This window comes from Ovis aries, chromosome 2 (genome assembly GCF_016772045.2).
Source record: "Ovis aries strain OAR_USU_Benz2616 breed Rambouillet chromosome 2, ARS-UI_Ramb_v3.0, whole genome shotgun sequence".
Lineage (NCBI taxonomy): Eukaryota > Metazoa > Chordata > Mammalia > Artiodactyla > Bovidae > Ovis > Ovis aries.
In genome coordinates, this window is record NC_056055.1 from 203,215,215 (window position 1) to 203,235,305 (window position 20,091).

The following is a 20,091-nucleotide window of genomic DNA, read 5'->3' on the forward strand; positions in this document are numbered from 1 at the left end:
AGGAGATCCAACCAGTGCATCCTAAAGGAAATCAGTCCTGAATATTCATTGACTGATACTGAAGCTCCAATACTTTGGCCACCTGATGCAAAGAACTGACTCAGTGGAAAAGACCCTGCTGCTGAGAAAGACTGAAGACACGAGAAGGGGACGACAGAGGATGAGATGGTTGGATGGCATCACCGACTGGATGGACATGAGTTTGAGCAAGCTTGCAGAACTGGTGATGGACAGGGAGGCCTGGCAATGCTATGCTGCAGTCCATGGGGTCACAGAGTCGGACAGGACTGAGCAACTGAACTGGTAGGAGACTAAGGAAGCAGATGAAGAGGCAAACAACTAATGTACAAACGGAGTAAAAATAAAACCTATATCCTGAAGACACTGTGCATCTCTATTTGTCCAGGTTTGTAACTGCCACAGTGCTTTTCGCACACACTATGTTACTGTTCCCCAGCTCTCTGGTGACACATCCTCTAATTCGATAGTGTGTGCGAAAAGCACTGTGGATGTTAGAAACCTGGACAAAGCATCAATTCTTCGGCGTTGAGCTTTCTTTATGGTCCCGTGACTGGCAGCATTAAGCATCAAAAGGAACTTGTTAGAAATGCACATTCTTGGGTTCCACACCGATGGGATTCAGGTGAGTCTCAGCAGTGCGTTTTAACAAATCCTCCAGCGCATCTGATGATCTCCAAGTTCCCACAATCATCACACTCAGGAGGGAACTACGGAGATCACTGCAAGGATGGCGGCCGCAGTCGGAGGACCAGACTTCCTTCTGATCCCTACCTGGATTTTCCTCGCTCCTAGCAGTGGTAGTACATGACCCCACCCAGCCACCATCGCGGAGCAATGTTGCCCCGCTTTGGACTTAGCCTGTGCAAGCTCTTTCCAACTTCAGCCAGAGAAGAGGCCAGAAAAGAACTCCTTACTAAACTCCGCTCCCACCCACGAACGTCCTGGGCGTCCCCAGCCTTCCGGCTTCAACTTCCGGCGCAGGGGGAGGGTGTGGGAGGGGGAGTGGGTGGAAGGGTCGGTGCGGAAGGGACTTGGGACGGACGTATCCAACTTCCTCGGCACCGGCGGGGGTGGCGGGGGGATATTCGTTCTCCCAACCCCCTCCAGCTGCTGACTAAGAGGCCGGAGGACACGGCGGTGGAAGAAAGATGGGCTAGTCTAGTCTAGTGTCCGGGAAATCGGGAACCCAATAAAAGAATAAAGAATCTTTGAAAATCACGTTCGCTTCCTTTCCTACCCCAGGCCGCTGAACCGTGATCCAGGAGGGGTGGAGAAGGGTGGGTAGGGCACCGGAGGAAGAAATCTCGCGATAGGAGACCGGCCGGGGCGGGGGTGGCACCTCTTCCCTCCTCCTCCTCCTCGCGTTAGTTCCGGTAGCAGAGGAGACACCGCCGCAGTTGCTGCCACCTCCGGGGTTTCTGGCTCTTTTCTCATCGCCTTAAATTCGGTGAGACGCGGGGCTTGCTCATCTCGGGCCGAGATTGCGGGCTCTAGTTGTTGGGTAGAGGGTGAGGGAGCCGGTGAGTCCTTTGCGGCCGGATTTGGATGGGCCCGGGCGGAGGCCGCCGCATGAAGCCGGACCAGATCTCGAGGTTGGATTCAGGGGTCGGAGCCGCTGCTCCAGCGGGGAGATCGAGAGGCGGCTGCCCGGGCCGGAACGCGGGGCGCGGTGTGCCCCGCGGCTCCACGGACGGAGGCAGTGGGCGAGGCAGGCCCTCGTCCAGCCCTGTCCGGCCTGGGTAACAAAGCCGCCGCGGCCTCTGTTGGGTGATGTACGCGTGGGGGGTTCCGGCGGGCGGGGCGGAGGGGCCGCCACCACCACTGCGGCCGCCTCCACCGCCGCTGCTTTCGCTGGAGGGCGGGCGGATGTACGGGGCGGCGGGGCCCCCGGCGCGAAGCGCCTCGGCGCCTTTGGTCCGCTCGTTGCGGCGGCCGCCACCGCCGACCACGGGGTCAGTGGAGAAGGGGCTGCGGGCGAGGAGCAGCCCTTGGGCGGGGTGTGGATTATCCGTCGCTGGGCTGGAGGCCCGGGAAGGGTTGAATGGGGAGACACGTGCCCGGGCATGAGGCTTGCCTTGTAAGGGATGGGGCGGAGGAGGCTAGGCCCGTTCTCAGCCACTTTTTGCCGGCTGGAGTGGTGCAAGCGACCGCTACGGTCCCGGGCACGACTTGAGGGTAGGGTAGTGCTGCCCTCGGATGAAGGGATTAGCCTTCTGATAGCGTCTTCAAGTTGACATACGTGTTTTGTATACCTGCTGATCACGGTGGTCGTTTCTGTTAGCCCTCTGTGGTGCTCAGAGTAGTGGAAGATGAAGGCGAATTTAAACAGGAACGAGGAGGAGACCGCTTATGATGGGTGGTTTGCCACTAGTCGCAGTGGCGCTGTGAAGTCATTTAAAAGTGGCCTTCACATTTCATCTTTAAAGAGGTTTTTGTAGGGAGAAATGCAGGTTTTGAACTTTCATTTAATCAAGCAAAGGTAATTCTTTGTGCCCGTCCCAGGTCTATTGCTAGGCTGAAAGTGTATGTTCTATGTAGTTTATCCGTGACTAGGCCAAGGTTTGATGGTTTGTTTTTAAAATGGATGTTATGGCACTGATATTTTTAAGGCCTTATTTTCCCCCCTTAGGGTGTCTTTTATGAATAATCAAAAGCAGCAAAAGCCAACGCTATCAGGCCAGCGTTTTAAAACCAGAAAAAGAGGTAAATATTTATATTTTAATATCTTCTCTTCAGACCTCCAGAATAACTTATATCTTGGTTCCTCTGGCAGGCTATTGCTTAGTATTAAAACTTAAAGGGAAACTACCAGAAAGGAGCTTGAATTTGTAGTTGATTGCCATTACAGATATAGCCTTACTGTTTCTACTGCCTTTAAGATTTGTGATATCAACATAGATATATCTAAGCAGGCTAGTAATGGTCTTTATTGTGAACATACAGTGACTCTAAACAAAAAAAAGTAAGGACTTCAGGGCTTCATTTTCACTCGCTAAATTTCATTTAAGCAAGATTTTGCTTGAGAGAAAAGGTCAGTTTATAAAAGGAGAACTCCTAATGTGATTACTAGTTTCATCCAAGCTATGTGAACATTTGTGAGAGAAAAATCAGACTTTAACCCATGGAAGTTAATTATGGAACAGAGTTCACATTGCACTGTCTTTTGAAACTATTTCCTCACAGACTTAGGTTTTTGTTTTAAAGCACAAGAATTGCATTAACTACTTGTATTTTATTAGATACTTTGGTGAATATTGAATACTGTAGCAACTCCCGATACAAAGTTAAATGAGATGTGGTCTCAGATATATTTTGTCTTAGCTTTAATGTTTTACCCCTAAACTTTTCAATGTTATTGCTCAAAAGTACATATTGACCTTATCTTACAGGAAACTTTTAGGAAATAAAGAACTGGGTTGGCTACTGGTTATAAATTATGTTTTTTCAACCCTGAGTGGCAGACACTTAGAGATATATATTACAGAATCTTTTTATAATTTCTAATTGTAGCCTGCCGCCTTACAGCAGGGAACGAGTGTTTTGATTCTAGTCTTTGAAGATTCATTAAGTTTTAGGCCAGTAAATTTTCTCAAGAGGAAGAATAGTTGGGAACCAGAACAATTCTATCATGGAAAAGCCTGTATATGTTATCTGGTATAATACATTATTTAGTAGTTTTAGTATTGTTGTTAGTATCAGGAAGATATGTCACTTCCCCAGTTGCAGGTTGAGATTACTCATGGTCTCTTAATTCTTAATAATTGGATCCTGATTTGCCTGGGACTGAATAGAGTTCCCAGGACATAGGCCTTTCAGTGTTGCAAACAAGGAAAGTCCTAGGCAAACTTTGGTCACCCTAGTGCTATGTTGAAATTAAGACATCTAACCTAGATAGGGAGATCAAAGGCTACCCTGGAGTGTGTGACGGCAGCACAGTAAAGGCTGGGTATATACCCAAGGTACTGTTGAGTGTGCTTTCTATTTTATTTATGTCATTTCATATTCAGAACAACTTCATGAGATGGATCCTACTCTTAATCACCGTTTACCTCAGGAACATTCAGACATGAAGAATGCACCAAGTTGCTCAACTTCAGATAGCAAAGTGCTGATCTCAGTTTAAATCAGGCAGTTTAAATCCAGAGCCCCTACTCATAACTGCAAGTATTAGAGTGTTTTGGTTTTTTTTTTTTTTCTTTTTAAGTAGAAAGTGATATGGTCATTTAAAGAAAATCAAGAGGTGTCCCTACTTAGACAAAATTTCACTCAGGAATAAAGTTTACCTGAAGTATAGAAGATACCCTGAATTTCACACATTCCAGGTGGAAATTGTCTCCTAGCAGTAGGAACACACCAGCTCATTTAGGTCACTTGGGAGACCTGCGTGAAAAAATAGAGAGAAGCCATACACTTCTTGTGATAGGCAGTCCTGCCCTGCACTCGCAGAGGTGCAACTTGCAAAGGATATGTGTTTAGTCTCCTGTTGTGTTTGCTTGTGTTACAGGTCTTAGGCAATTAAATAGCGTTTGTTTTTTCCAGATATTGAAATAAGTGAAATGGTAATGAATGTGGTTAACTTACTCAGTAGTTACAGCTTCATAAGGCAGTGGTTTCATGCCCTTTTAAAACTTAAATGTTTTGGGGTTTTCCCTCCAGATGAAAAAGAGAGGTTTGACCCTACTCAGTTTCAAGACTGCATTATTCAAGGCTTAACTGAAACTGGTACTGATTTGGAAGCAGTAGCAAAGTTTCTTGATGCTTCTGGAGCAAAACTTGATTACCGACGATATGCAGAAACACTCTTTGACATTCTGGTGGCTGGCGGAATGCTGGGTAAGTGTCTGGGTCTTGTGGGAAGAGTGTTGTATGGGGATTATGTAAAACCCAGCATATGAACTGTTTGACAGACATATCAAATCAGGATGGCTTTGTTTGTGTTTGTTTTTTTTCTAACCCCCTTAGGATTTTCACTTTTTTTTTTTTTCTTCTCAAATTATAGTAAATTTGCAGATTGCCTTGCTGTGTATAGCTTTATATTTGAAATCCATAATAGAATCATAACATTTGGGGAAGACTTTTCAGTCTGATACATAAGTCCCAAAACGTCTGTCATAGGTGATTTTTCCAACTTGTGTGTGCATACTCTCAGTTAATGAAGAAATCCGTATCTCTTGTTCTGTCTTACCAAATACTTTATACAGACAACCCTCTATATCCAAGGTTCCACATCCATGGATTCAACTCAACTGTGGATCAAAAATTTTCCGGGGAAGAGCAGAAAGTTCCAAAAAGCAAAACTTGCATTTTCCATATCCAGCAACTGTTTTTCAGCATGCATTTACATTGTATTTGATATTACATACAACCTAGAGACCATTAAAATATACAGAAGGATAAATGCAGGTTGTATACAACTACTATGCCCCTGGTAACCCTGGTTCAATTCCTGGGTTGGGGAGATCCCCTGGAGAAGGGATAGCCTACCCACTCCAGTATTCATGGGCTTCCCTGGTGGCTCAGGTAGTAAAGAATCTGCCTGCAATGCAGGAGACCTGGGTTTGATCCCTGGGTTGGGAAGATCCCCTGGAGGAGGGCATGGCAACCCACTCCAATATTCTGGCCTGGAGAATCCCCAGGGAGAAAGGATCCTGGCGGGTTACAGTCAGTTGGTTCACAAAGAGTCAGACACAACTGAGTGACTAAGCACGCACATTCCCTTTTATATAAGGGACTTGAGTATTGACAGATTTTGGTGTCCACTAGAGTCCTAGAGCCAATTCAGGACAGTACTATACCTGAGTCCATAGGATGGCAGAGTTGGACACAACTTAGCAATTGGACAACAAGTAACTGAAGCCTGATTCTGCACTCTTCTGTGTATTAGCCACTATCACTTAGAATGTGCCAAGTACAAATTGAGAGGTTCACATACACATTGGATTTTGAAGACAATGTTAAATAGAATAAGACGTCTTAATAACACTTTGAATACTAAAATGGTAATATTTTTGATGTGTTGGGTTAAAATATATCAAAATTAATTTCACTTCTTATTTTTAATGTGGCTGCTAGGAGATTTAGAATTACATTATGTGGCTCCCATTATATTTCTACTCATAGCCCTGCTAGTTTACTCCTGCCCTCACTCTCAGCAGCTCAGGATATCTTAACAGAATCTGCTACTTAGTTATATATCCTCAATTGATGCTGGTAATTTCATTTCCATGGCTCCCTAAAGTATTCCAAAATGTTTTCACAGTAACATCGTATTGAACCTCACACCAAGCTGCTGGAACGAGAACTCTTGCTTGTGTACATGCAGAATGGAGGCTTAGAGAGGCTTGCATGTAGTCAAACAGTTGCTCAGTGGTGGAACTGTGAAATCAGAAAGGTTGAAATAATAATTAATTTTAAATGAATGACATTACAATTTTTTTGTAAAATATACTTTAGCCCCAGGTGGTACACTGGCAGATGACATGATGCGTACAGATGTCTGTGTGTTTGCAGCACAAGAAGACCTAGAGACCATGCAAGCATTTGCTCAGGTGAATTAAACTTTACATAATTCAGTTAGCTGTTATCCATCTGGCTAATGTTTAAGGAATAGTCTGCTTTTAAGAGATTGGTGGCAGAAAGTTGAAGGAATTTGAGCTGAGGGTTTAGAGGTGTTCTTGGTGTACAGTATGATTTGGAAACTTCAAAATGCATTGAAGAAAAAAATTGAATTACTTTTCCTTTTCTTGTTTGTTTTTCTAGAATTAATCCTTTTTTTAAAGTCTCATTTAAAAGTTCATACAAGTGCATCTAACCTAGGGGTTGTTGTCTTTGTCATTCAGAAAGTAGAACTATATTTTATGATCTTCTGTTAATATCCTACAGATAGGTAAATGACTTGTATTTGAGCAGGAATTAATTTGTGCTTTGATACCTTGGCAATAAAAGTCTATTGGGGCTGGTAATTAAAGTGTTAACATTATTGGTATATTGTAGGATTTCGGAAAGGACAAGACTTCCTAAGCTGATTAAATATCTAATGAAAGGTTCATTTCTTTGCTGTTCTAGAGATACTGTGGAGAGGTCTTAGTTTCCCTGATTTAGATCTTTTAGGTATCTGACATTTTTACATATGAAGTTATTCAGTTCCTTTATTAATTCTTACAGGTTTTTAACAAGTTAATCAGGCGCTACAAATACCTGGAGAAAGGTTTTGAAGATGAAGTTAAAAAGGTATGAGCAGCAATATCCTTTGTGGAGAACAAAAGGTTGGGGCCAAAGAAGGGGATGTTAAATCCTAATTCTGCCATGGTTTTGAGATAATTTTAGATATTTAGGTGGGCTGTCTTTGAAATGAAGTTTGGAATATATCATGTAGTTTAATTTGCTGCACACTGTTTCTTAGTTCTGTGTTCAAACAAGTGGCAAAGTGGTAAAAATCCAAGTGGAGTTTGTTCAAAAGTCAGAGTTAACAGATCAGAGCTAAATACCTTGACAAAGAGAAATTTACCATGCTTGCTGTCAGAGTCAGATAGTGTACATATCGGTGCACAGAAAATTTGATAAAGTTAATATTAACTCATTCAGTACTCTCAAAAGCCCTGTGAAGCAAGTTTTATTTTACACATTTACATGTGGACGAGAGGAGACTGCACCAGAGGTTAAGTGTCTTGCCTAAGATTATTCAGCTAGTGAGCATTATAACTGAGATATAAACTTGTGTGATTAGACCTCAGAGCCCATAGTTTTAACCAATATAAAATGCTTTACTGCTTCTTTTTATATAATACAGTTGCTCTTTTAACCCTTGACTATTTACCTTTATAGCTGCTGCTGTTCTTAAAGGGTTTTTCAGAGTCGGAAAGGAACAAGCTGGCTATGTTGACTGGTGTTCTTCTGGCTAATGGAACACTTAATGCATCCATTCTTAATAGCCTTTACAATGAGAATTTGGTTAAAGAAGGTAATCACCCTTTCACAAATGGATAATCTCTAGTTGGCTGAGAGTGGTGTAGATAAGAGCATAAAAGATGAACTGATATAAAAGTTAGGATATAGTTTGTGTAGATCTGACTTGTGTGATAGTGATAGTTTTTTTACCTAGTATCCTTGAATTTAATTGGTTCATTTTAATTCAGTCATTTAATGTATAACTTTAGCATTTAGACACACACCAAATATCCAGGGTCTAGACAAAATGTGATTGATTGTAAAGTAAAAATAGAAATGCTGTGGAACCCAAAGAGATTAATTCCAATTGGGAAACTTAGGAACATTTTGAATAGAGAAAATGGGGGAAATGGCAAGCTGAAAAGAAAAACAAGTTCCCTTTTATGATATCCATAGTTAAATTGTTCTGTACAGTAACTGAAAAGCTAACTTGTTTTTTTTACTTTGATTACTGAGTATTTAACATGCCTCAATGTAATTCTCAGAACAACTCTGTCAAATGTAAGAGTTGTCACTCTCATTTTACACATCAGAAAAATCTAACTTAACTAACAGTACACAACTAACAAGTGGCAGAAAAGAGAAATTGAAATGGGTTGGTCAACAGTGGCAGAGGGAAGTTTGGGGATAAAGTGAATAATCCTGTGTGCTGGACCTTCAGAGAGAGGACATGGGGAGACAAAGTCATTGAAACCCAAGAAAGTACTTCTGTTAAATAAGCTCTGTTTTTCTACAGGGGTTTCAGCAGCTTTTGCTGTAAAGCTCTTTAAATCATGGATAAATGAAAAAGATATCAATGCAGTAGCTGCAAGTCTTCGGAAAGTGAGCATGGATAACAGACTGATGGTTTGTGACTTTTCATTCTTCACTTTCTTGACAACACTTAAGGAAAATGTGCCGGCAGCTCTCCCATTTTTAATCTGTGAGGAGAGGGAAAGTGTTTTGTTTTTGTTTTTTTTTAATGATTTGAAAACCATTTAACCAGATTAAATTCTCATTTCAGGAACTTTTTCCTGCCAATAAACAAAGCGTTGAACACTTCACAAAGTATTTTACTGAGGCAGGCTTGAAGGAGCTTTCAGAATATGTTCGGAATCAGCAAACCATAGGAGCTCGTAAGGAACTCCAGAAAGAACTTCAAGAACAGATGTCCCGTGGTGATCCATTTAAGGATGTAAGTATTTTACCAGAGTGAGTTTTAATAATAGCTGTAGAATGTTATGCTGAGGCTTTGCCTCAGTCTTTTTCATATTTGATGCCTTACATGTGCCCCCAGATCCAAATAGTTGGGGATTTTGTAGGGTGCAGGCCAATAGACAGACCTTTCTGTTTTCGTCATGGGCTTTTCTTAGGTAGTTTGCCTATGTGTAACATAAGGTGTAGAAGTAGAAGTCTATACCTTCTAGTTTTAAAAGTTGTGTGGTTGTATGTAGTCTCCCGGTCATTGCTAGTTGCATGGAAAGGTCTTCATGCTTTTTTGTAAGTTTGATATGTATAGTATCAAACTTAGTTCTGTACTAAATATCATACTTACTTCTGTACGAAATTTGGATTATTTTGCAGATAATTTTGTATGTCAAGGAAGAAATGAAAAAAAACAACATCCCAGAACCCGTTGTCATTGGAATAGTATGGTCCAGCGTAATGAGCACTGTGGAATGGAACAAAAAAGAGGAGCTTGTAGCAGAGCAAGCCATCAAGCACTTGAAGGTATTAGAACTGTGCCTGATAAAATATTACTTTTGTAAGTGGGGATAAGTGCACAGTCAGTGTACTTTTTCCAAAAGGATTTATCATATCCTATGGTTTCTGGAGGTAAACTACCAGTAAGTAGACAAATAACATGTTAAATATTGGTGATAACCTTTTAAAAAGTCTTAACTTGGGCTTTCTGTTGCTCATAGGATAAAAACAAATACATGTTTAAAAGTAGCTTAAACTTGTAATTTGGTGTTTGCTTTTGAAAGAATATTGAAAAATAGGTTTCTCTCTTTTCTCCCTTTAAAATATTAAGATTGTAGTCGCAGTTATCTGGAATTCTTGGTTTAGTATTGCCTCTTTGATTTAAATGCTTAAGAGATTTTTCTGCCTTTAAAAAAAAAAAGAAAAACTTCCACTAAATAGAATATATAATGATTGTAAAAGATGAGTTGTGGTCTATCTTTTAGGAGTTTGTACTGCATGTACAAATTCAGTACATTCAGCATTGTACTGAATGGCTGAATCTTTTCTCCTTTCCCTTTAAAAGCAATACAGCCCTCTACTTGCTGCCTTTACAACTCAAGGTCAGTCTGAGCTGACTCTGTTACTGAAGATTCAGGAGTACTGCTATGACAACATTCATTTCATGAAAGCCTTCCAGAAAATAGTGGTGCTTTTTTATAAAGGTAATTTAAATTTTGAATTTTGTTAATACGTTTATTGCAAAGCCTAGAAAACTCAAAATAGTTCTAACAAGTAGTTCTCTGAACATAAGCACCCTAAAGTATTTCACTCTAATCATAGGGCTGAGTTGTCTGATATAATTGGATACATTTTTAGTGCATTATTATTAAAACATCTCTAAAGCCTTCTTGAGCCTCAGACTTCACCTGCTGCAGTCCTCTTCCCCAGACAAAAGATTTTCTTGGTTCCCGTATTTTAAACCTAGAGGCCTATCTGCATCCCCAGATTTTTTTTTTTTTTTAAGCACCCTGTGCTTTGGTGATTATCAACTTGTGGTTAGATTTCCTTAAAGTATCTATACCTCCACTTACTTCCTCCAGATTGTTTAGAAATAAGTCTTTAAAATCCTCATTTAATTCTGGAAAAGTTTATAAATAACTTTCAATTTTATCAATAAAACAGTGGACTTTTAAGTAAAATCACAGTACCACATGTAAAATAATCTTTTGAATTATCTATCAATTATCCCTAATCATTTATCACAAGATTTCTCAACCTTGACACTACTGTTTTGGGCCAGAAAGCTGTTTTGTAGATGAGTGTCCCATGCATTATAGAGTGTTTAACAGCATCCCTGGCATCAGCCAACAGGTACCAGTAGCACATCTCCCCAGCGCAACAACCAGCAACGTCTGCAAACATTGTCTGGTGTCCCTAGGGGATCAGGTTGCCTTCAGTTGAGAGAATCACTCTTCAAGTTGATAAAGTTTATTAGTGCATGGTTCTCATTTCATCTTTTCTACTTTTCTTTTAAAAATTAATTTGTTGAAGAAACTAGCTGAGTGTTGAACACAGATTTATTTTATAAGCAACAAAAATAATTGATTTTACTCCACATTTCAGTCAAAACAAAAATGCTCTGAAGGCATGTGCACCTTAGGGAGTTTCTGACTCTGCCTCAGTTACGGAAGTACTGTATGAATACTCCACAGATGTAAAGGGTGCTCTCTTCTTTACAGCTGAAGTTCTGAGTGAAGAACCCATTCTAAAATGGTATAAAGATGCACACGTTGCCAAGGGGAAGAGTGTCTTCCTTGAGCAAATGAAAAAGTTTGTAGAGTGGCTCAAAAATGCTGAAGAGGGTAAGTCTTTTCATTTGTGCAATCTGTTTGGTAAAGCCTGAGAACTTATTTTAATGTGGACAAGAATATGTCCATACATGTCATCCTTCATTCAGATACCATTTTGTACCTAAAGTACAGATTTTTGTTTATTCATGACACACCTCCAAAAACTCATTTACTTTAAGGCAGGGGAGAAAAACTAGACTTCAAGCATTTTGATGACTTGGCCATAATACTAAAGTTCTTAGGAAAATTGAAAATTTTGAGAATGTGTGCATTAGTCAATCACTCATGTCCGACTCTGGAACCCCCTGGGCTATAGCTTCCCAGACTCCTCTGTGCATGGAATTCTCCAGGCAAGAATACTGGAGTTGGGTTGCCATGCCCTCCGGGGGATCTTCCCAACCCTGGGACTGAACCTGGGTCTCCTGCATTGCAGGTTTATCATCTGAGCCACCAGGGAAGTCCAAATATTTATGAATTTTGAGATTTACAGATGCATACTTTTAGATATCCTCCTCATATGAGTAGATCATTATTAATAAAAAATTTTAAGTAAAGTTATAAATGGAACTTTTATTTTCTGATATTATGTAATGCTTGATTGCACTTTTCCCCTTTTCTAGAATCTGAGTCTGAAGCTGAAGAAGGTGACTGAATTTTGAAACTACACCCTCAGTAAAGCAAACAGGAGTTGTAGATAAAATGTCATGTCTCATGTGTCCTGGTTCTTACATCTTCCTACCTCCCTATATCAAGCATGATATAAGGGCTTTCATGGCAAATTTTATTTTAACTGTTTCTATGGTTACTGGAAATGTTGGATTTAGTTTCTAAAACCATGTTTTAGGTAGCTACAGGAGCTATAGATTTGAATCTGATGTTGCATTAGTCTTTTCAGTTATCTTCTACCTCCTGTATTTTCTACTGTAATAATGTAATTTAAGGCCTTCCACAATGAACAGTTCACTTTATTCCCTGGGTTTTCTATATAAACAGTTTTCAAGATATGATTTGGTTAAAAATAATTTGTTATAAAAATTCTGTTTGCAAATTAAACTGTAAAAGTATCCAGTGTCTCAGAAGGCAATGATTTGTGTGATAATTTGATATGCCCAAAGCCCTGCTCATCAATGAAAACTATCATATACAGTAATTGAATTCATTAACATGAATCTTGAGTATTTGGACCATTGCTTCCATGTTAACATTTTCTTGGCATTTTTAGCCCCAGATGTACTTGAGCTCAATTGTCTGCTCTCTGATTTTCATTCCCTAAAATGAAGCCATGGAGAACAAACTTGAAAGTAGGGTATTTGGGAAATTGTATGTGGCAGAGGTAATAGGAAGAAAAAAATTAAGCTTTTTCCCATTGAAAAACTTCTGCATTCAGTTTGTTTCTTTCCACACAAAACAAATGAATATTCTTTTCACAAAGCCATTTTCAAACATACCTTGGAAAAAGCCTTGCCATTTAAAGTATTTTACACTTATCCTGCACTTAGATTCGTGAGAGAGGACCAGAAATAGTGCGAGTAAAGCAAATGACTGTACTAAACCCAGAAAATTGTTGAAAGAAAAAAGATCAGCATGTTCTAATTGGGACTCCAAATATAACTCCGTATTGCCTGTTGGCTTAGCGTATTTGTTGTAGAGAGAGAAGTGCGGTGATAATGATGTGTTGCTACTTGGTCATAGTGGACCAGCTTCATTCTCTTCACAGGTTCATTTATGACTCAGCTATCTGGCTGTTAACCTAGTTGCCAGTTTCTTAAATTGCCATGAGCCAAATATCTCTTCTATACAGTTGATCCATTTATTTTAATGGCTGCCTTTTTAATTTCCATCTTTTCTTGCTGCTACCTGTCTTCATATGTAGTCATTAGAAAACAAAGTGTGGCCACGCTTTTTGCTGGAAAGATTTCATGTTGAAAGTAAACACTTTGAAAGTTTTTTGACTGGTGAAAGAAACAAGCTTGGAATAATGCCACGAGAGACTTGAGTGGAAATTGCCTTTTTCAAAGGTGCCATTCTTATGAGCCAAGAATTTGTGTTTAGAAGTTTATCTTAAGGGAATAACATGTAATATAGTTTGAAATAAAGGTATAACCTTATGAAGAAGAGCATTATAATTGATACCGTTGTGAAGGGGGTGAAATTGTTAAATGAATGACTTTTGATAAAGCTTTCATGCACAGGCAAAATGTATTCACTAGGTTTCTACATAGTGATCTGCTTTTACTTTGTAATTTGTAGTCCTCAAAAGACTTTTTTTAAAAAAATAAAGTCCATCCTTACACTTAGGTTTATATAGGTCAGTCTTCTTCTTTTTTTTTTTTTTTTTTAAATTTTTGTTTGTAAATTCCATGCTGATACCTAGTGGTAACTGTATGTTATGCGTCAGATGTATCTACTGTGTAACCATTAAACAATTGCTCTTTTCATCCTTATGACTCCCAACTTCACAGAATTCTGATGTAGCAGAAATTACATTAACATTTCTACAACCAAACCATTGCATGTTACTGCAGTACAGAGTGTACCTTGTTTATTATATACTGTGTATAGTGAAAGTGTGTGTAGTTTTCCAGAAAACTACATTATGATCTCTGTCTGATCAGTTTTTTCCTTCATAATGACAAAGTAGTGTTTACTTACTGCAATATTAACAGTAAGTGGATGTCACCTATGACAGTATAAAGAAAGGGAATGCTTTCTAAAAAGACTTAGCAGATTTTCATTCTGAATTTTAAGTGGCAATTTTGAGTCTCAGCTGCCAGTGCCAACCTCAGATATGTAAATATAGATGTTAAGATTGTACTTGTAATCATGATCCGATAAATGTTCATTGATTTTCCTAACTTGGTGTCAGTTTCTAAGGATAAGTCTCCTCTTAGATACCATAATTAAATGTGTGCTTAGAGCTGATTAAATTTCTTAATCTTAATTATTCTGGGAGTATTGTCCTAGAGACATTTATTATATTCTTAAGAAAATTGCAAATGCCACAGGCTATTTTAACACAGCATAGTAATGGTGGGGTGAGATTTATTTCCAATTCAATGTTTTTAAGGTTTTTTTTCCTCATCAACCCTATCCCTAAAGCATTTGAAACTTGAACAGTGCACCAATGAATTTTGGGGGGCCACACTACTTGGCTTGCAGGATCTCGGTTCCCCAACCAGGGTTTGAACCTGTGCCCTCAGCATTGAAAACATGGAGTCCTAACCACTGGACCACCGGGGAATTTCCCCAATGAATTTTAGTATCACAGATATGCTGTATGTGTATTCTATCTGCTTTTTACATGAAAAGAGTAAGAGGGGTTTGGGGGCCCTGTTTGGGGGTGACACCACCCCCATTTGAGAAATCATACTCTAATGTATTTTTCTAAGGGAGGACCACCTAGTGGCAGACGTTTGCATTGGCAGACATATCTTTATGTGTGTCCAAATCCTGAAGCAGTATTGTTTTCTGCCAGTTAGTAGAAAATAGCAGACCTTTGTTTTCTGCCAGTCAGCATCATTTAACAGCTGTGCTTTACATCCTTCCAGCCACAGGCATGAGACAAATCATTGCCCATTGGCTTTGGATGTCTTGATAGATTCTTGCTTGATTTAGAAATGTATTCATAATTAGAATCGTTCAGGTTCCTTCTCATCTATAAAAAACAGTTAAAATCCTAGGTGAATGATCTAATTAAAGTAGGTTATAATACATTGATAAATGGCATTGGAATTTTACCAGTGAGTCTACAGTCATATCCAAGTAAGCTGCTTGCAGGAACTGATAGAACTATTATTGGCTGGTTGAAAATGTAACATAGATGCCAAAGTTTTAGTGTACTTTATTAATACCTAGACTACTGAATTACCTTTGTAAAAATTTCCTCCAATGCTATTTACAGGTGCCATGTTAAATAGGCTATTGCATTTCTGTGACAATTCTAGTAAACTGCCTTGCTGTGATCTTTCATATAAAATATTAGTGCTCTAGTATTGATAAAGAGTATGTCTATTCACCAGCCTACTGAGGCCTAATGGTTTCACATATAATTATTAAGAAATATGTTTTTAGATGGCTTTATATAAGCGGAATCTAGAAAATAAGTACTTTTGACTTCAAAATAATGAATTTATAATTGGCCTCTGTCTAAAAAACTTGAATTGCAGTGGATTTGTACTTAAACACATTCTTGCATAATTGTATGAAATTTGGTTTGGGTCAGAAAGATTTCCAAACTCCCTTTGCCTCTCTACTTTTTTTTCTTTCTATGTAACTGTGGCTATTAGCCACCATACCAAATCCAGTCGTTTTAATTTTCCAATGCACTTATAATCCTTTTATCTTTATTCCAAGATTATAATTTCACCTCTTAATGAATTGAAAAAAGGGTGAGAATATTTTACAAATAACAGTCAATTTCTGTCAAGTTATTAACCTTCAAGTAAAGGCTTCAACTGCTTGTGCCTCCTCTAGTGCCCTAGAGGAAACAGTGGCAACAAATCTATTTAGTCCTTTGCTTTGTAGACTATCGAGAGGGACCAATATCTCATTAAACTGTGATACAATTAGAATGTTTATAGTTGTATTAGTGTAGGTCTGCGAACTATGCATTCAATATGTATAATGAATTTGGGGTGCTACAAAGTTATCAAATATAATTGAGTTGTTTCAGGGAATTTCCAGTCAGTGTAATAACCATTTTAAAATATCTTAGGATGAAAATAGTTTAAACCATTTTTTTTAAAGCTGAACTCCTGAAGGCTGTGCTTAAAGTTGACTTAGAGGTAAACATTGGGGAAATACAGACTGAAGAATACTCTATACAGAAAGGTGTTCTACATTCTCTGGCATCTTAAGAATAAAATATTATCTCTGTAAGTACACTTTATTTCCATTCTAGTTAGGACTAATGGATCCTGGCATGGCAAATAGCTGAAGAATGGAGAAAACGGGATAGCCGATAATCCAGATAGTTCTTGACACTCTGAACAACCTCAAGTACAGCCATTCAAGCCAGTAATTACATTGCTGCATTATTTCTGTGTTTAACTGTGAAATTTGCTTCTTGCCTGTACCCTTGAAATTGAATAAAATTTCATGAACTCCTTACTAATGTAAAAAGAAGAGCAATGACTTGCACTGGTTGTTGTCAATAACCTTTGAGTGCTGGAGTTGTTGAAAACTCGGTCCTTTTTCTGGCCCTGTTTTGCTTTCGTGTTTAAAATGCCATCAAAAAGGCCTGTGCCCTCAGAAGACAATTATCTCCAGATAATGTTTGCTTTCGTTTGACTCACCTATACTTCAAACTCCCATCCAAACCTGTGCACATTCAAAAAATGCCATCTACCCTCTCCAGAAAGCTTCAGGTCCCTTCTCTTTCCTTCTCACATCTAACAGATCAAATAATGCCCATTCCAATTACAAGATTACTTCTCTCCAAAGACATTACCTGAATTGAAGCCATCAGCATCTCTTACGGAGAAGGCAATGGCACCCCACTCCAGTACTCTTGCCTGGAAAATCCAATGGATGGAGGAGCTTGGTGGGCTGCAGTCCATGGGGTCGCTGAGAGTTGGACACGACTCAGTGACTTCACTTTGACTTTTCACTTTCATGCATTGGAGAAGGAAATGGCAACCCACTCCAGTGTTCTTGCCAGGAGAATCCCAGGGATGGCAGAGCCTGATCTATGGGGTCGCACAAAGTCAGACACGACTAAAGTGACTTAGCAGCAGCATCATCTCTTAACACCTAGGGTAGTGTTTAAATGCAAGTGTAGTTTTAAGATTTTTGCCTTTGCCTGGAGGGTGCTGTATAATCCTTTAACTTAATCTGCCTTCCCCTCATTCACCACTACATACTCTGTATTCGATAGTATTTGGTAGTAAGCATTAAATTTTAGTTGAATATGTGAAGGAATAAGTCTGGTGTTTCCTGGATTAGAATACTGGAGTGTATAAAAAAATGAACTTATGGGGAAGTTTACATATAGAATTAACTCTGTTATATGAATTTGATAAGATTAACCCAAGATTTCTCTTCAGTAGTTAGGGTTGCTGTTACTGATGGGACCAGGATTAGAGTCTGTCAGTCAACAGAGAGGTGAGCAGTACTGGGTGCCAAAATTCACGCCTGTGGAACAGAGTAGGTAATCAAGAGTGCTGCTGCTAAGTCACTTCAGTCGTGTCCGACTCTGCAACCCCATAGATGGCAGCCCACCAGCCTCCCCCTGGGATTCTCCAGGCAAGAACACTGGAGTGGGTTGCCATTTCCTTCTCCAGTGCATGAAAGTGAAAAGTGAAAGTGAAGTCACACAGCCATGTCTGACTCTTCACGACGCCATGGGCTGCAGCCTACCAGGCTCGTGTGTCCATGGGATTTTCCAGGCAAGAGTACTGGAGTGGGGTGCCATTGCCTTCTCTGAATCAAGAGTGAGGTGAGTGCAAAACAAAGACATGAGAGGTACTAGCAAGTTGGAGAGTTCACTTTCAAGGGCTTTCTATAATCTACCACTCAAATGCCACAAGAAACAAATCACACCAGAAAAAATATGGTTTGTAAGCCCTCTGCATCAAAACTGCACGCCTTCCTGAAACAATCTTGGATGAAGATGTCACGCTTGTCTATGAGCTGTGTGATTGGGCAAATAATCCAATCTTTGAGCCGCCTTTTCTGCATCTGTAAAAGAAGGAACTGTGATAATGATGCCGATTTCATGAAGTGGTTGAGAAGTTGACAATGAAATGATCTATTTAAATAAAATTGAGGTGCTTGATGTAGTACTTGTCACATAATCACACGAATAGTGACTATTATTTTGTCTGGCAAGGAAGGATATGTTCATGGGGAACTAAGAGCTCTGAATTGAGGTCTCTTGTTAGATTTGAATTGGTAGAAAGTAATGGAAGTTTCAACAACCATCCTCACATTGCTTTAGCAACACTACCGTGTGCCCATCTCCACAACAGAAGAAGCCACTGCAATGAGAAACCTGTGCACCACAACTGGAGAGTAGCCCCCACTTGCCACAAGTGGAGAAAGCCCACGTGCAGCAACAAAGACTCGGGCCAGCCAAAAGTGAATATTTTTTAATATTATTTTTTTAAAGTCACAAAGAGAAGAGTTAATGGCAGATGAAAATACTCAGTTGTTGGAAGAAGGAAAGCAGATGACTGACTTGGTTTTAGCATTCTCTATTCTAATCTTGTGGCACAGTAGAGACCTAACAAGGAGAAATAAATTGACCCCAGGGTCCAGGAAAGTCTCAGAAGTTAGAACTGCTCATTTTAAGGATGCTGGTAAGGAATAAAGCTGAAAATAGATGAATTTATTGGGCTCTGTAAGAGCACCTTCTCTATCCTTTCTCAATTTATGCCACCACTGACTGCCCTTACACAATTAAGCAGAAAATGGGTATACCATCTGTATAAATTGGGGAGAAATGACGGGGGGCTATGGACTAGTTGACAGCATAGAGGGTAAGAGCACCATATTAAAATTCTGAACTCCCCCCTCCAAAAAAGTGGGCAGATCCCTAGCACAATACCCCTGTGTAGCAGAGCTACAGTAGTCCCCAATATTGATTCTTTTGATTTGTTCTTAAGACTCCTCAACTTTTAGCTGGACACATGTCTGCTCATAGAACATCTGTCAGCCTCCCTTGTAAGAGTGACCATATAATTCAGCTACAGACGATGCCCCTAGAGGAAGTGGCCATGTCTTTTCCCTTCCCTTTTTCCTTCCTACTAGCTGGGAAATGGGCATGATGACTGGAGTTCAAACAGGATTCTTGGACCATAAAGATGAGGAACTATTTGTGGAGAATTGCAAAGCAGCAAAATGGGAAAATCTCGAGTTCATAACAGCGTTATATCCCTGAACAACCTACATCTGGACTACTTTCAGATAATCTTTGGATCACTTTTATTTCAGGTGTTCTATTCCATGCAGATGAATGTAATCCTGAATGGTTCTTTAGAAATATAAAGTGAAACAGCAAACAAAATAGCCATAATAGACTCAAGGAGAAAATCCAAATAGATCCATCATCATAGGGGAAAAAAATCAGGAGGTAATGTGCCAATTATGAAGCTGTTGTCTCTTAGCTTCAACATACCCTTTCATCCTACATGATGTTAGGGCTGGAACTCTGCACACTGCATTTTTTGTATGCCATCTGGTTCTCAGTTGTGTGTGTGTGTGTTAGTCGCTCAGTTGTGTCCGATTCTTTGTGACCCCATGGACTGTAGCCCACCAGGCTCCTTTGTCCATGGGATTCTCCAGGCAAGGACAATGGAGTGGGTTGCCATTTCCTTCTCCAGGGGATCTTCCCAACCAAGGGATTGAACTTGGGTCTCCTGCCTTGCAGGCGGACGCTTTACTGTCTTGAGCTACTAGGTAGGCTCTGCCTATAGAGGGTCTTAGAGGGAAACTGGAATGATAGAGGAGACTGACTTGCTGCTTCCTGTTTCCTTCCTGTTCCTGTCAGTGTCACTTCAGCAATGGCCCGTCACCCTGGAGTAGGCACTTGGCTCCATTCTGCAGTTTTCCACACAGACTGACTACGGTCACTCTCAGAAATACCAGTACCAGCCAGCTGGCATTTTTC

At 39.9% G+C, this 20,091-nt stretch overlaps 1 protein-coding gene across 4 annotated transcripts; it reads left to right on the forward strand.

Moving 5' to 3' along the window:
* Window positions 1-1,382: 1,382 nt before the first annotated feature.
* Window positions 1,383-16,604, forward strand: BZW1 (basic leucine zipper and W2 domains 1). 4 transcript variants are annotated; one of them, XM_042244944.2, is made up of 12 exons: window positions 1,383-1,613; window positions 2,651-2,724; window positions 4,678-4,854; window positions 6,475-6,569; window positions 7,186-7,251; window positions 7,846-7,981; window positions 8,705-8,814; window positions 8,972-9,142; window positions 9,532-9,678; window positions 10,217-10,355; window positions 11,373-11,495; window positions 12,104-16,604. In XM_042244944.2, the coding sequence occupies exons 1-12, from the start codon at window positions 1,567-1,569 to the stop codon at window positions 12,133-12,135; spliced, it is 1,317 nt and encodes a 438-aa protein (XP_042100878.1). In that variant the 5' UTR covers window positions 1,383-1,566; the 3' UTR covers window positions 12,136-16,604. The 4 variants fall into 4 exon arrangements, with proteins under 4 accessions (XP_042100878.1, XP_060266176.1, XP_060266177.1 ...); XM_060410193.1 differs by having other exon boundaries at window positions 11,373-16,604; XM_060410194.1 differs by having other exon boundaries at window positions 1,383-1,468; window positions 11,373-16,604.
* Window positions 16,605-20,091: the final 3,487 nt, after the last annotated feature.

Excerpts from the sequence above, each read along its gene's own strand:
- BZW1 (XM_060410193.1), top strand. The coding sequence starts at position 1,567 with ATGGGCCCGGGCGGAGGCCGCCGCATGAAGCCGGACCAGATCTCGAG. Across the intron at positions 9,143-9,531 it reads GTGGTGATCCATTTAAGGAT|ATAATTTTGTATGTCAAGGA; the intron begins GTAAGTATTTTA and ends ATTATTTTGCAG. Across the intron at positions 10,356-11,372 it reads AGTGGTGCTTTTTTATAAAG|CTGAAGTTCTGAGTGAAGAA; the intron begins GTAATTTAAATT and ends TCTTCTTTACAG.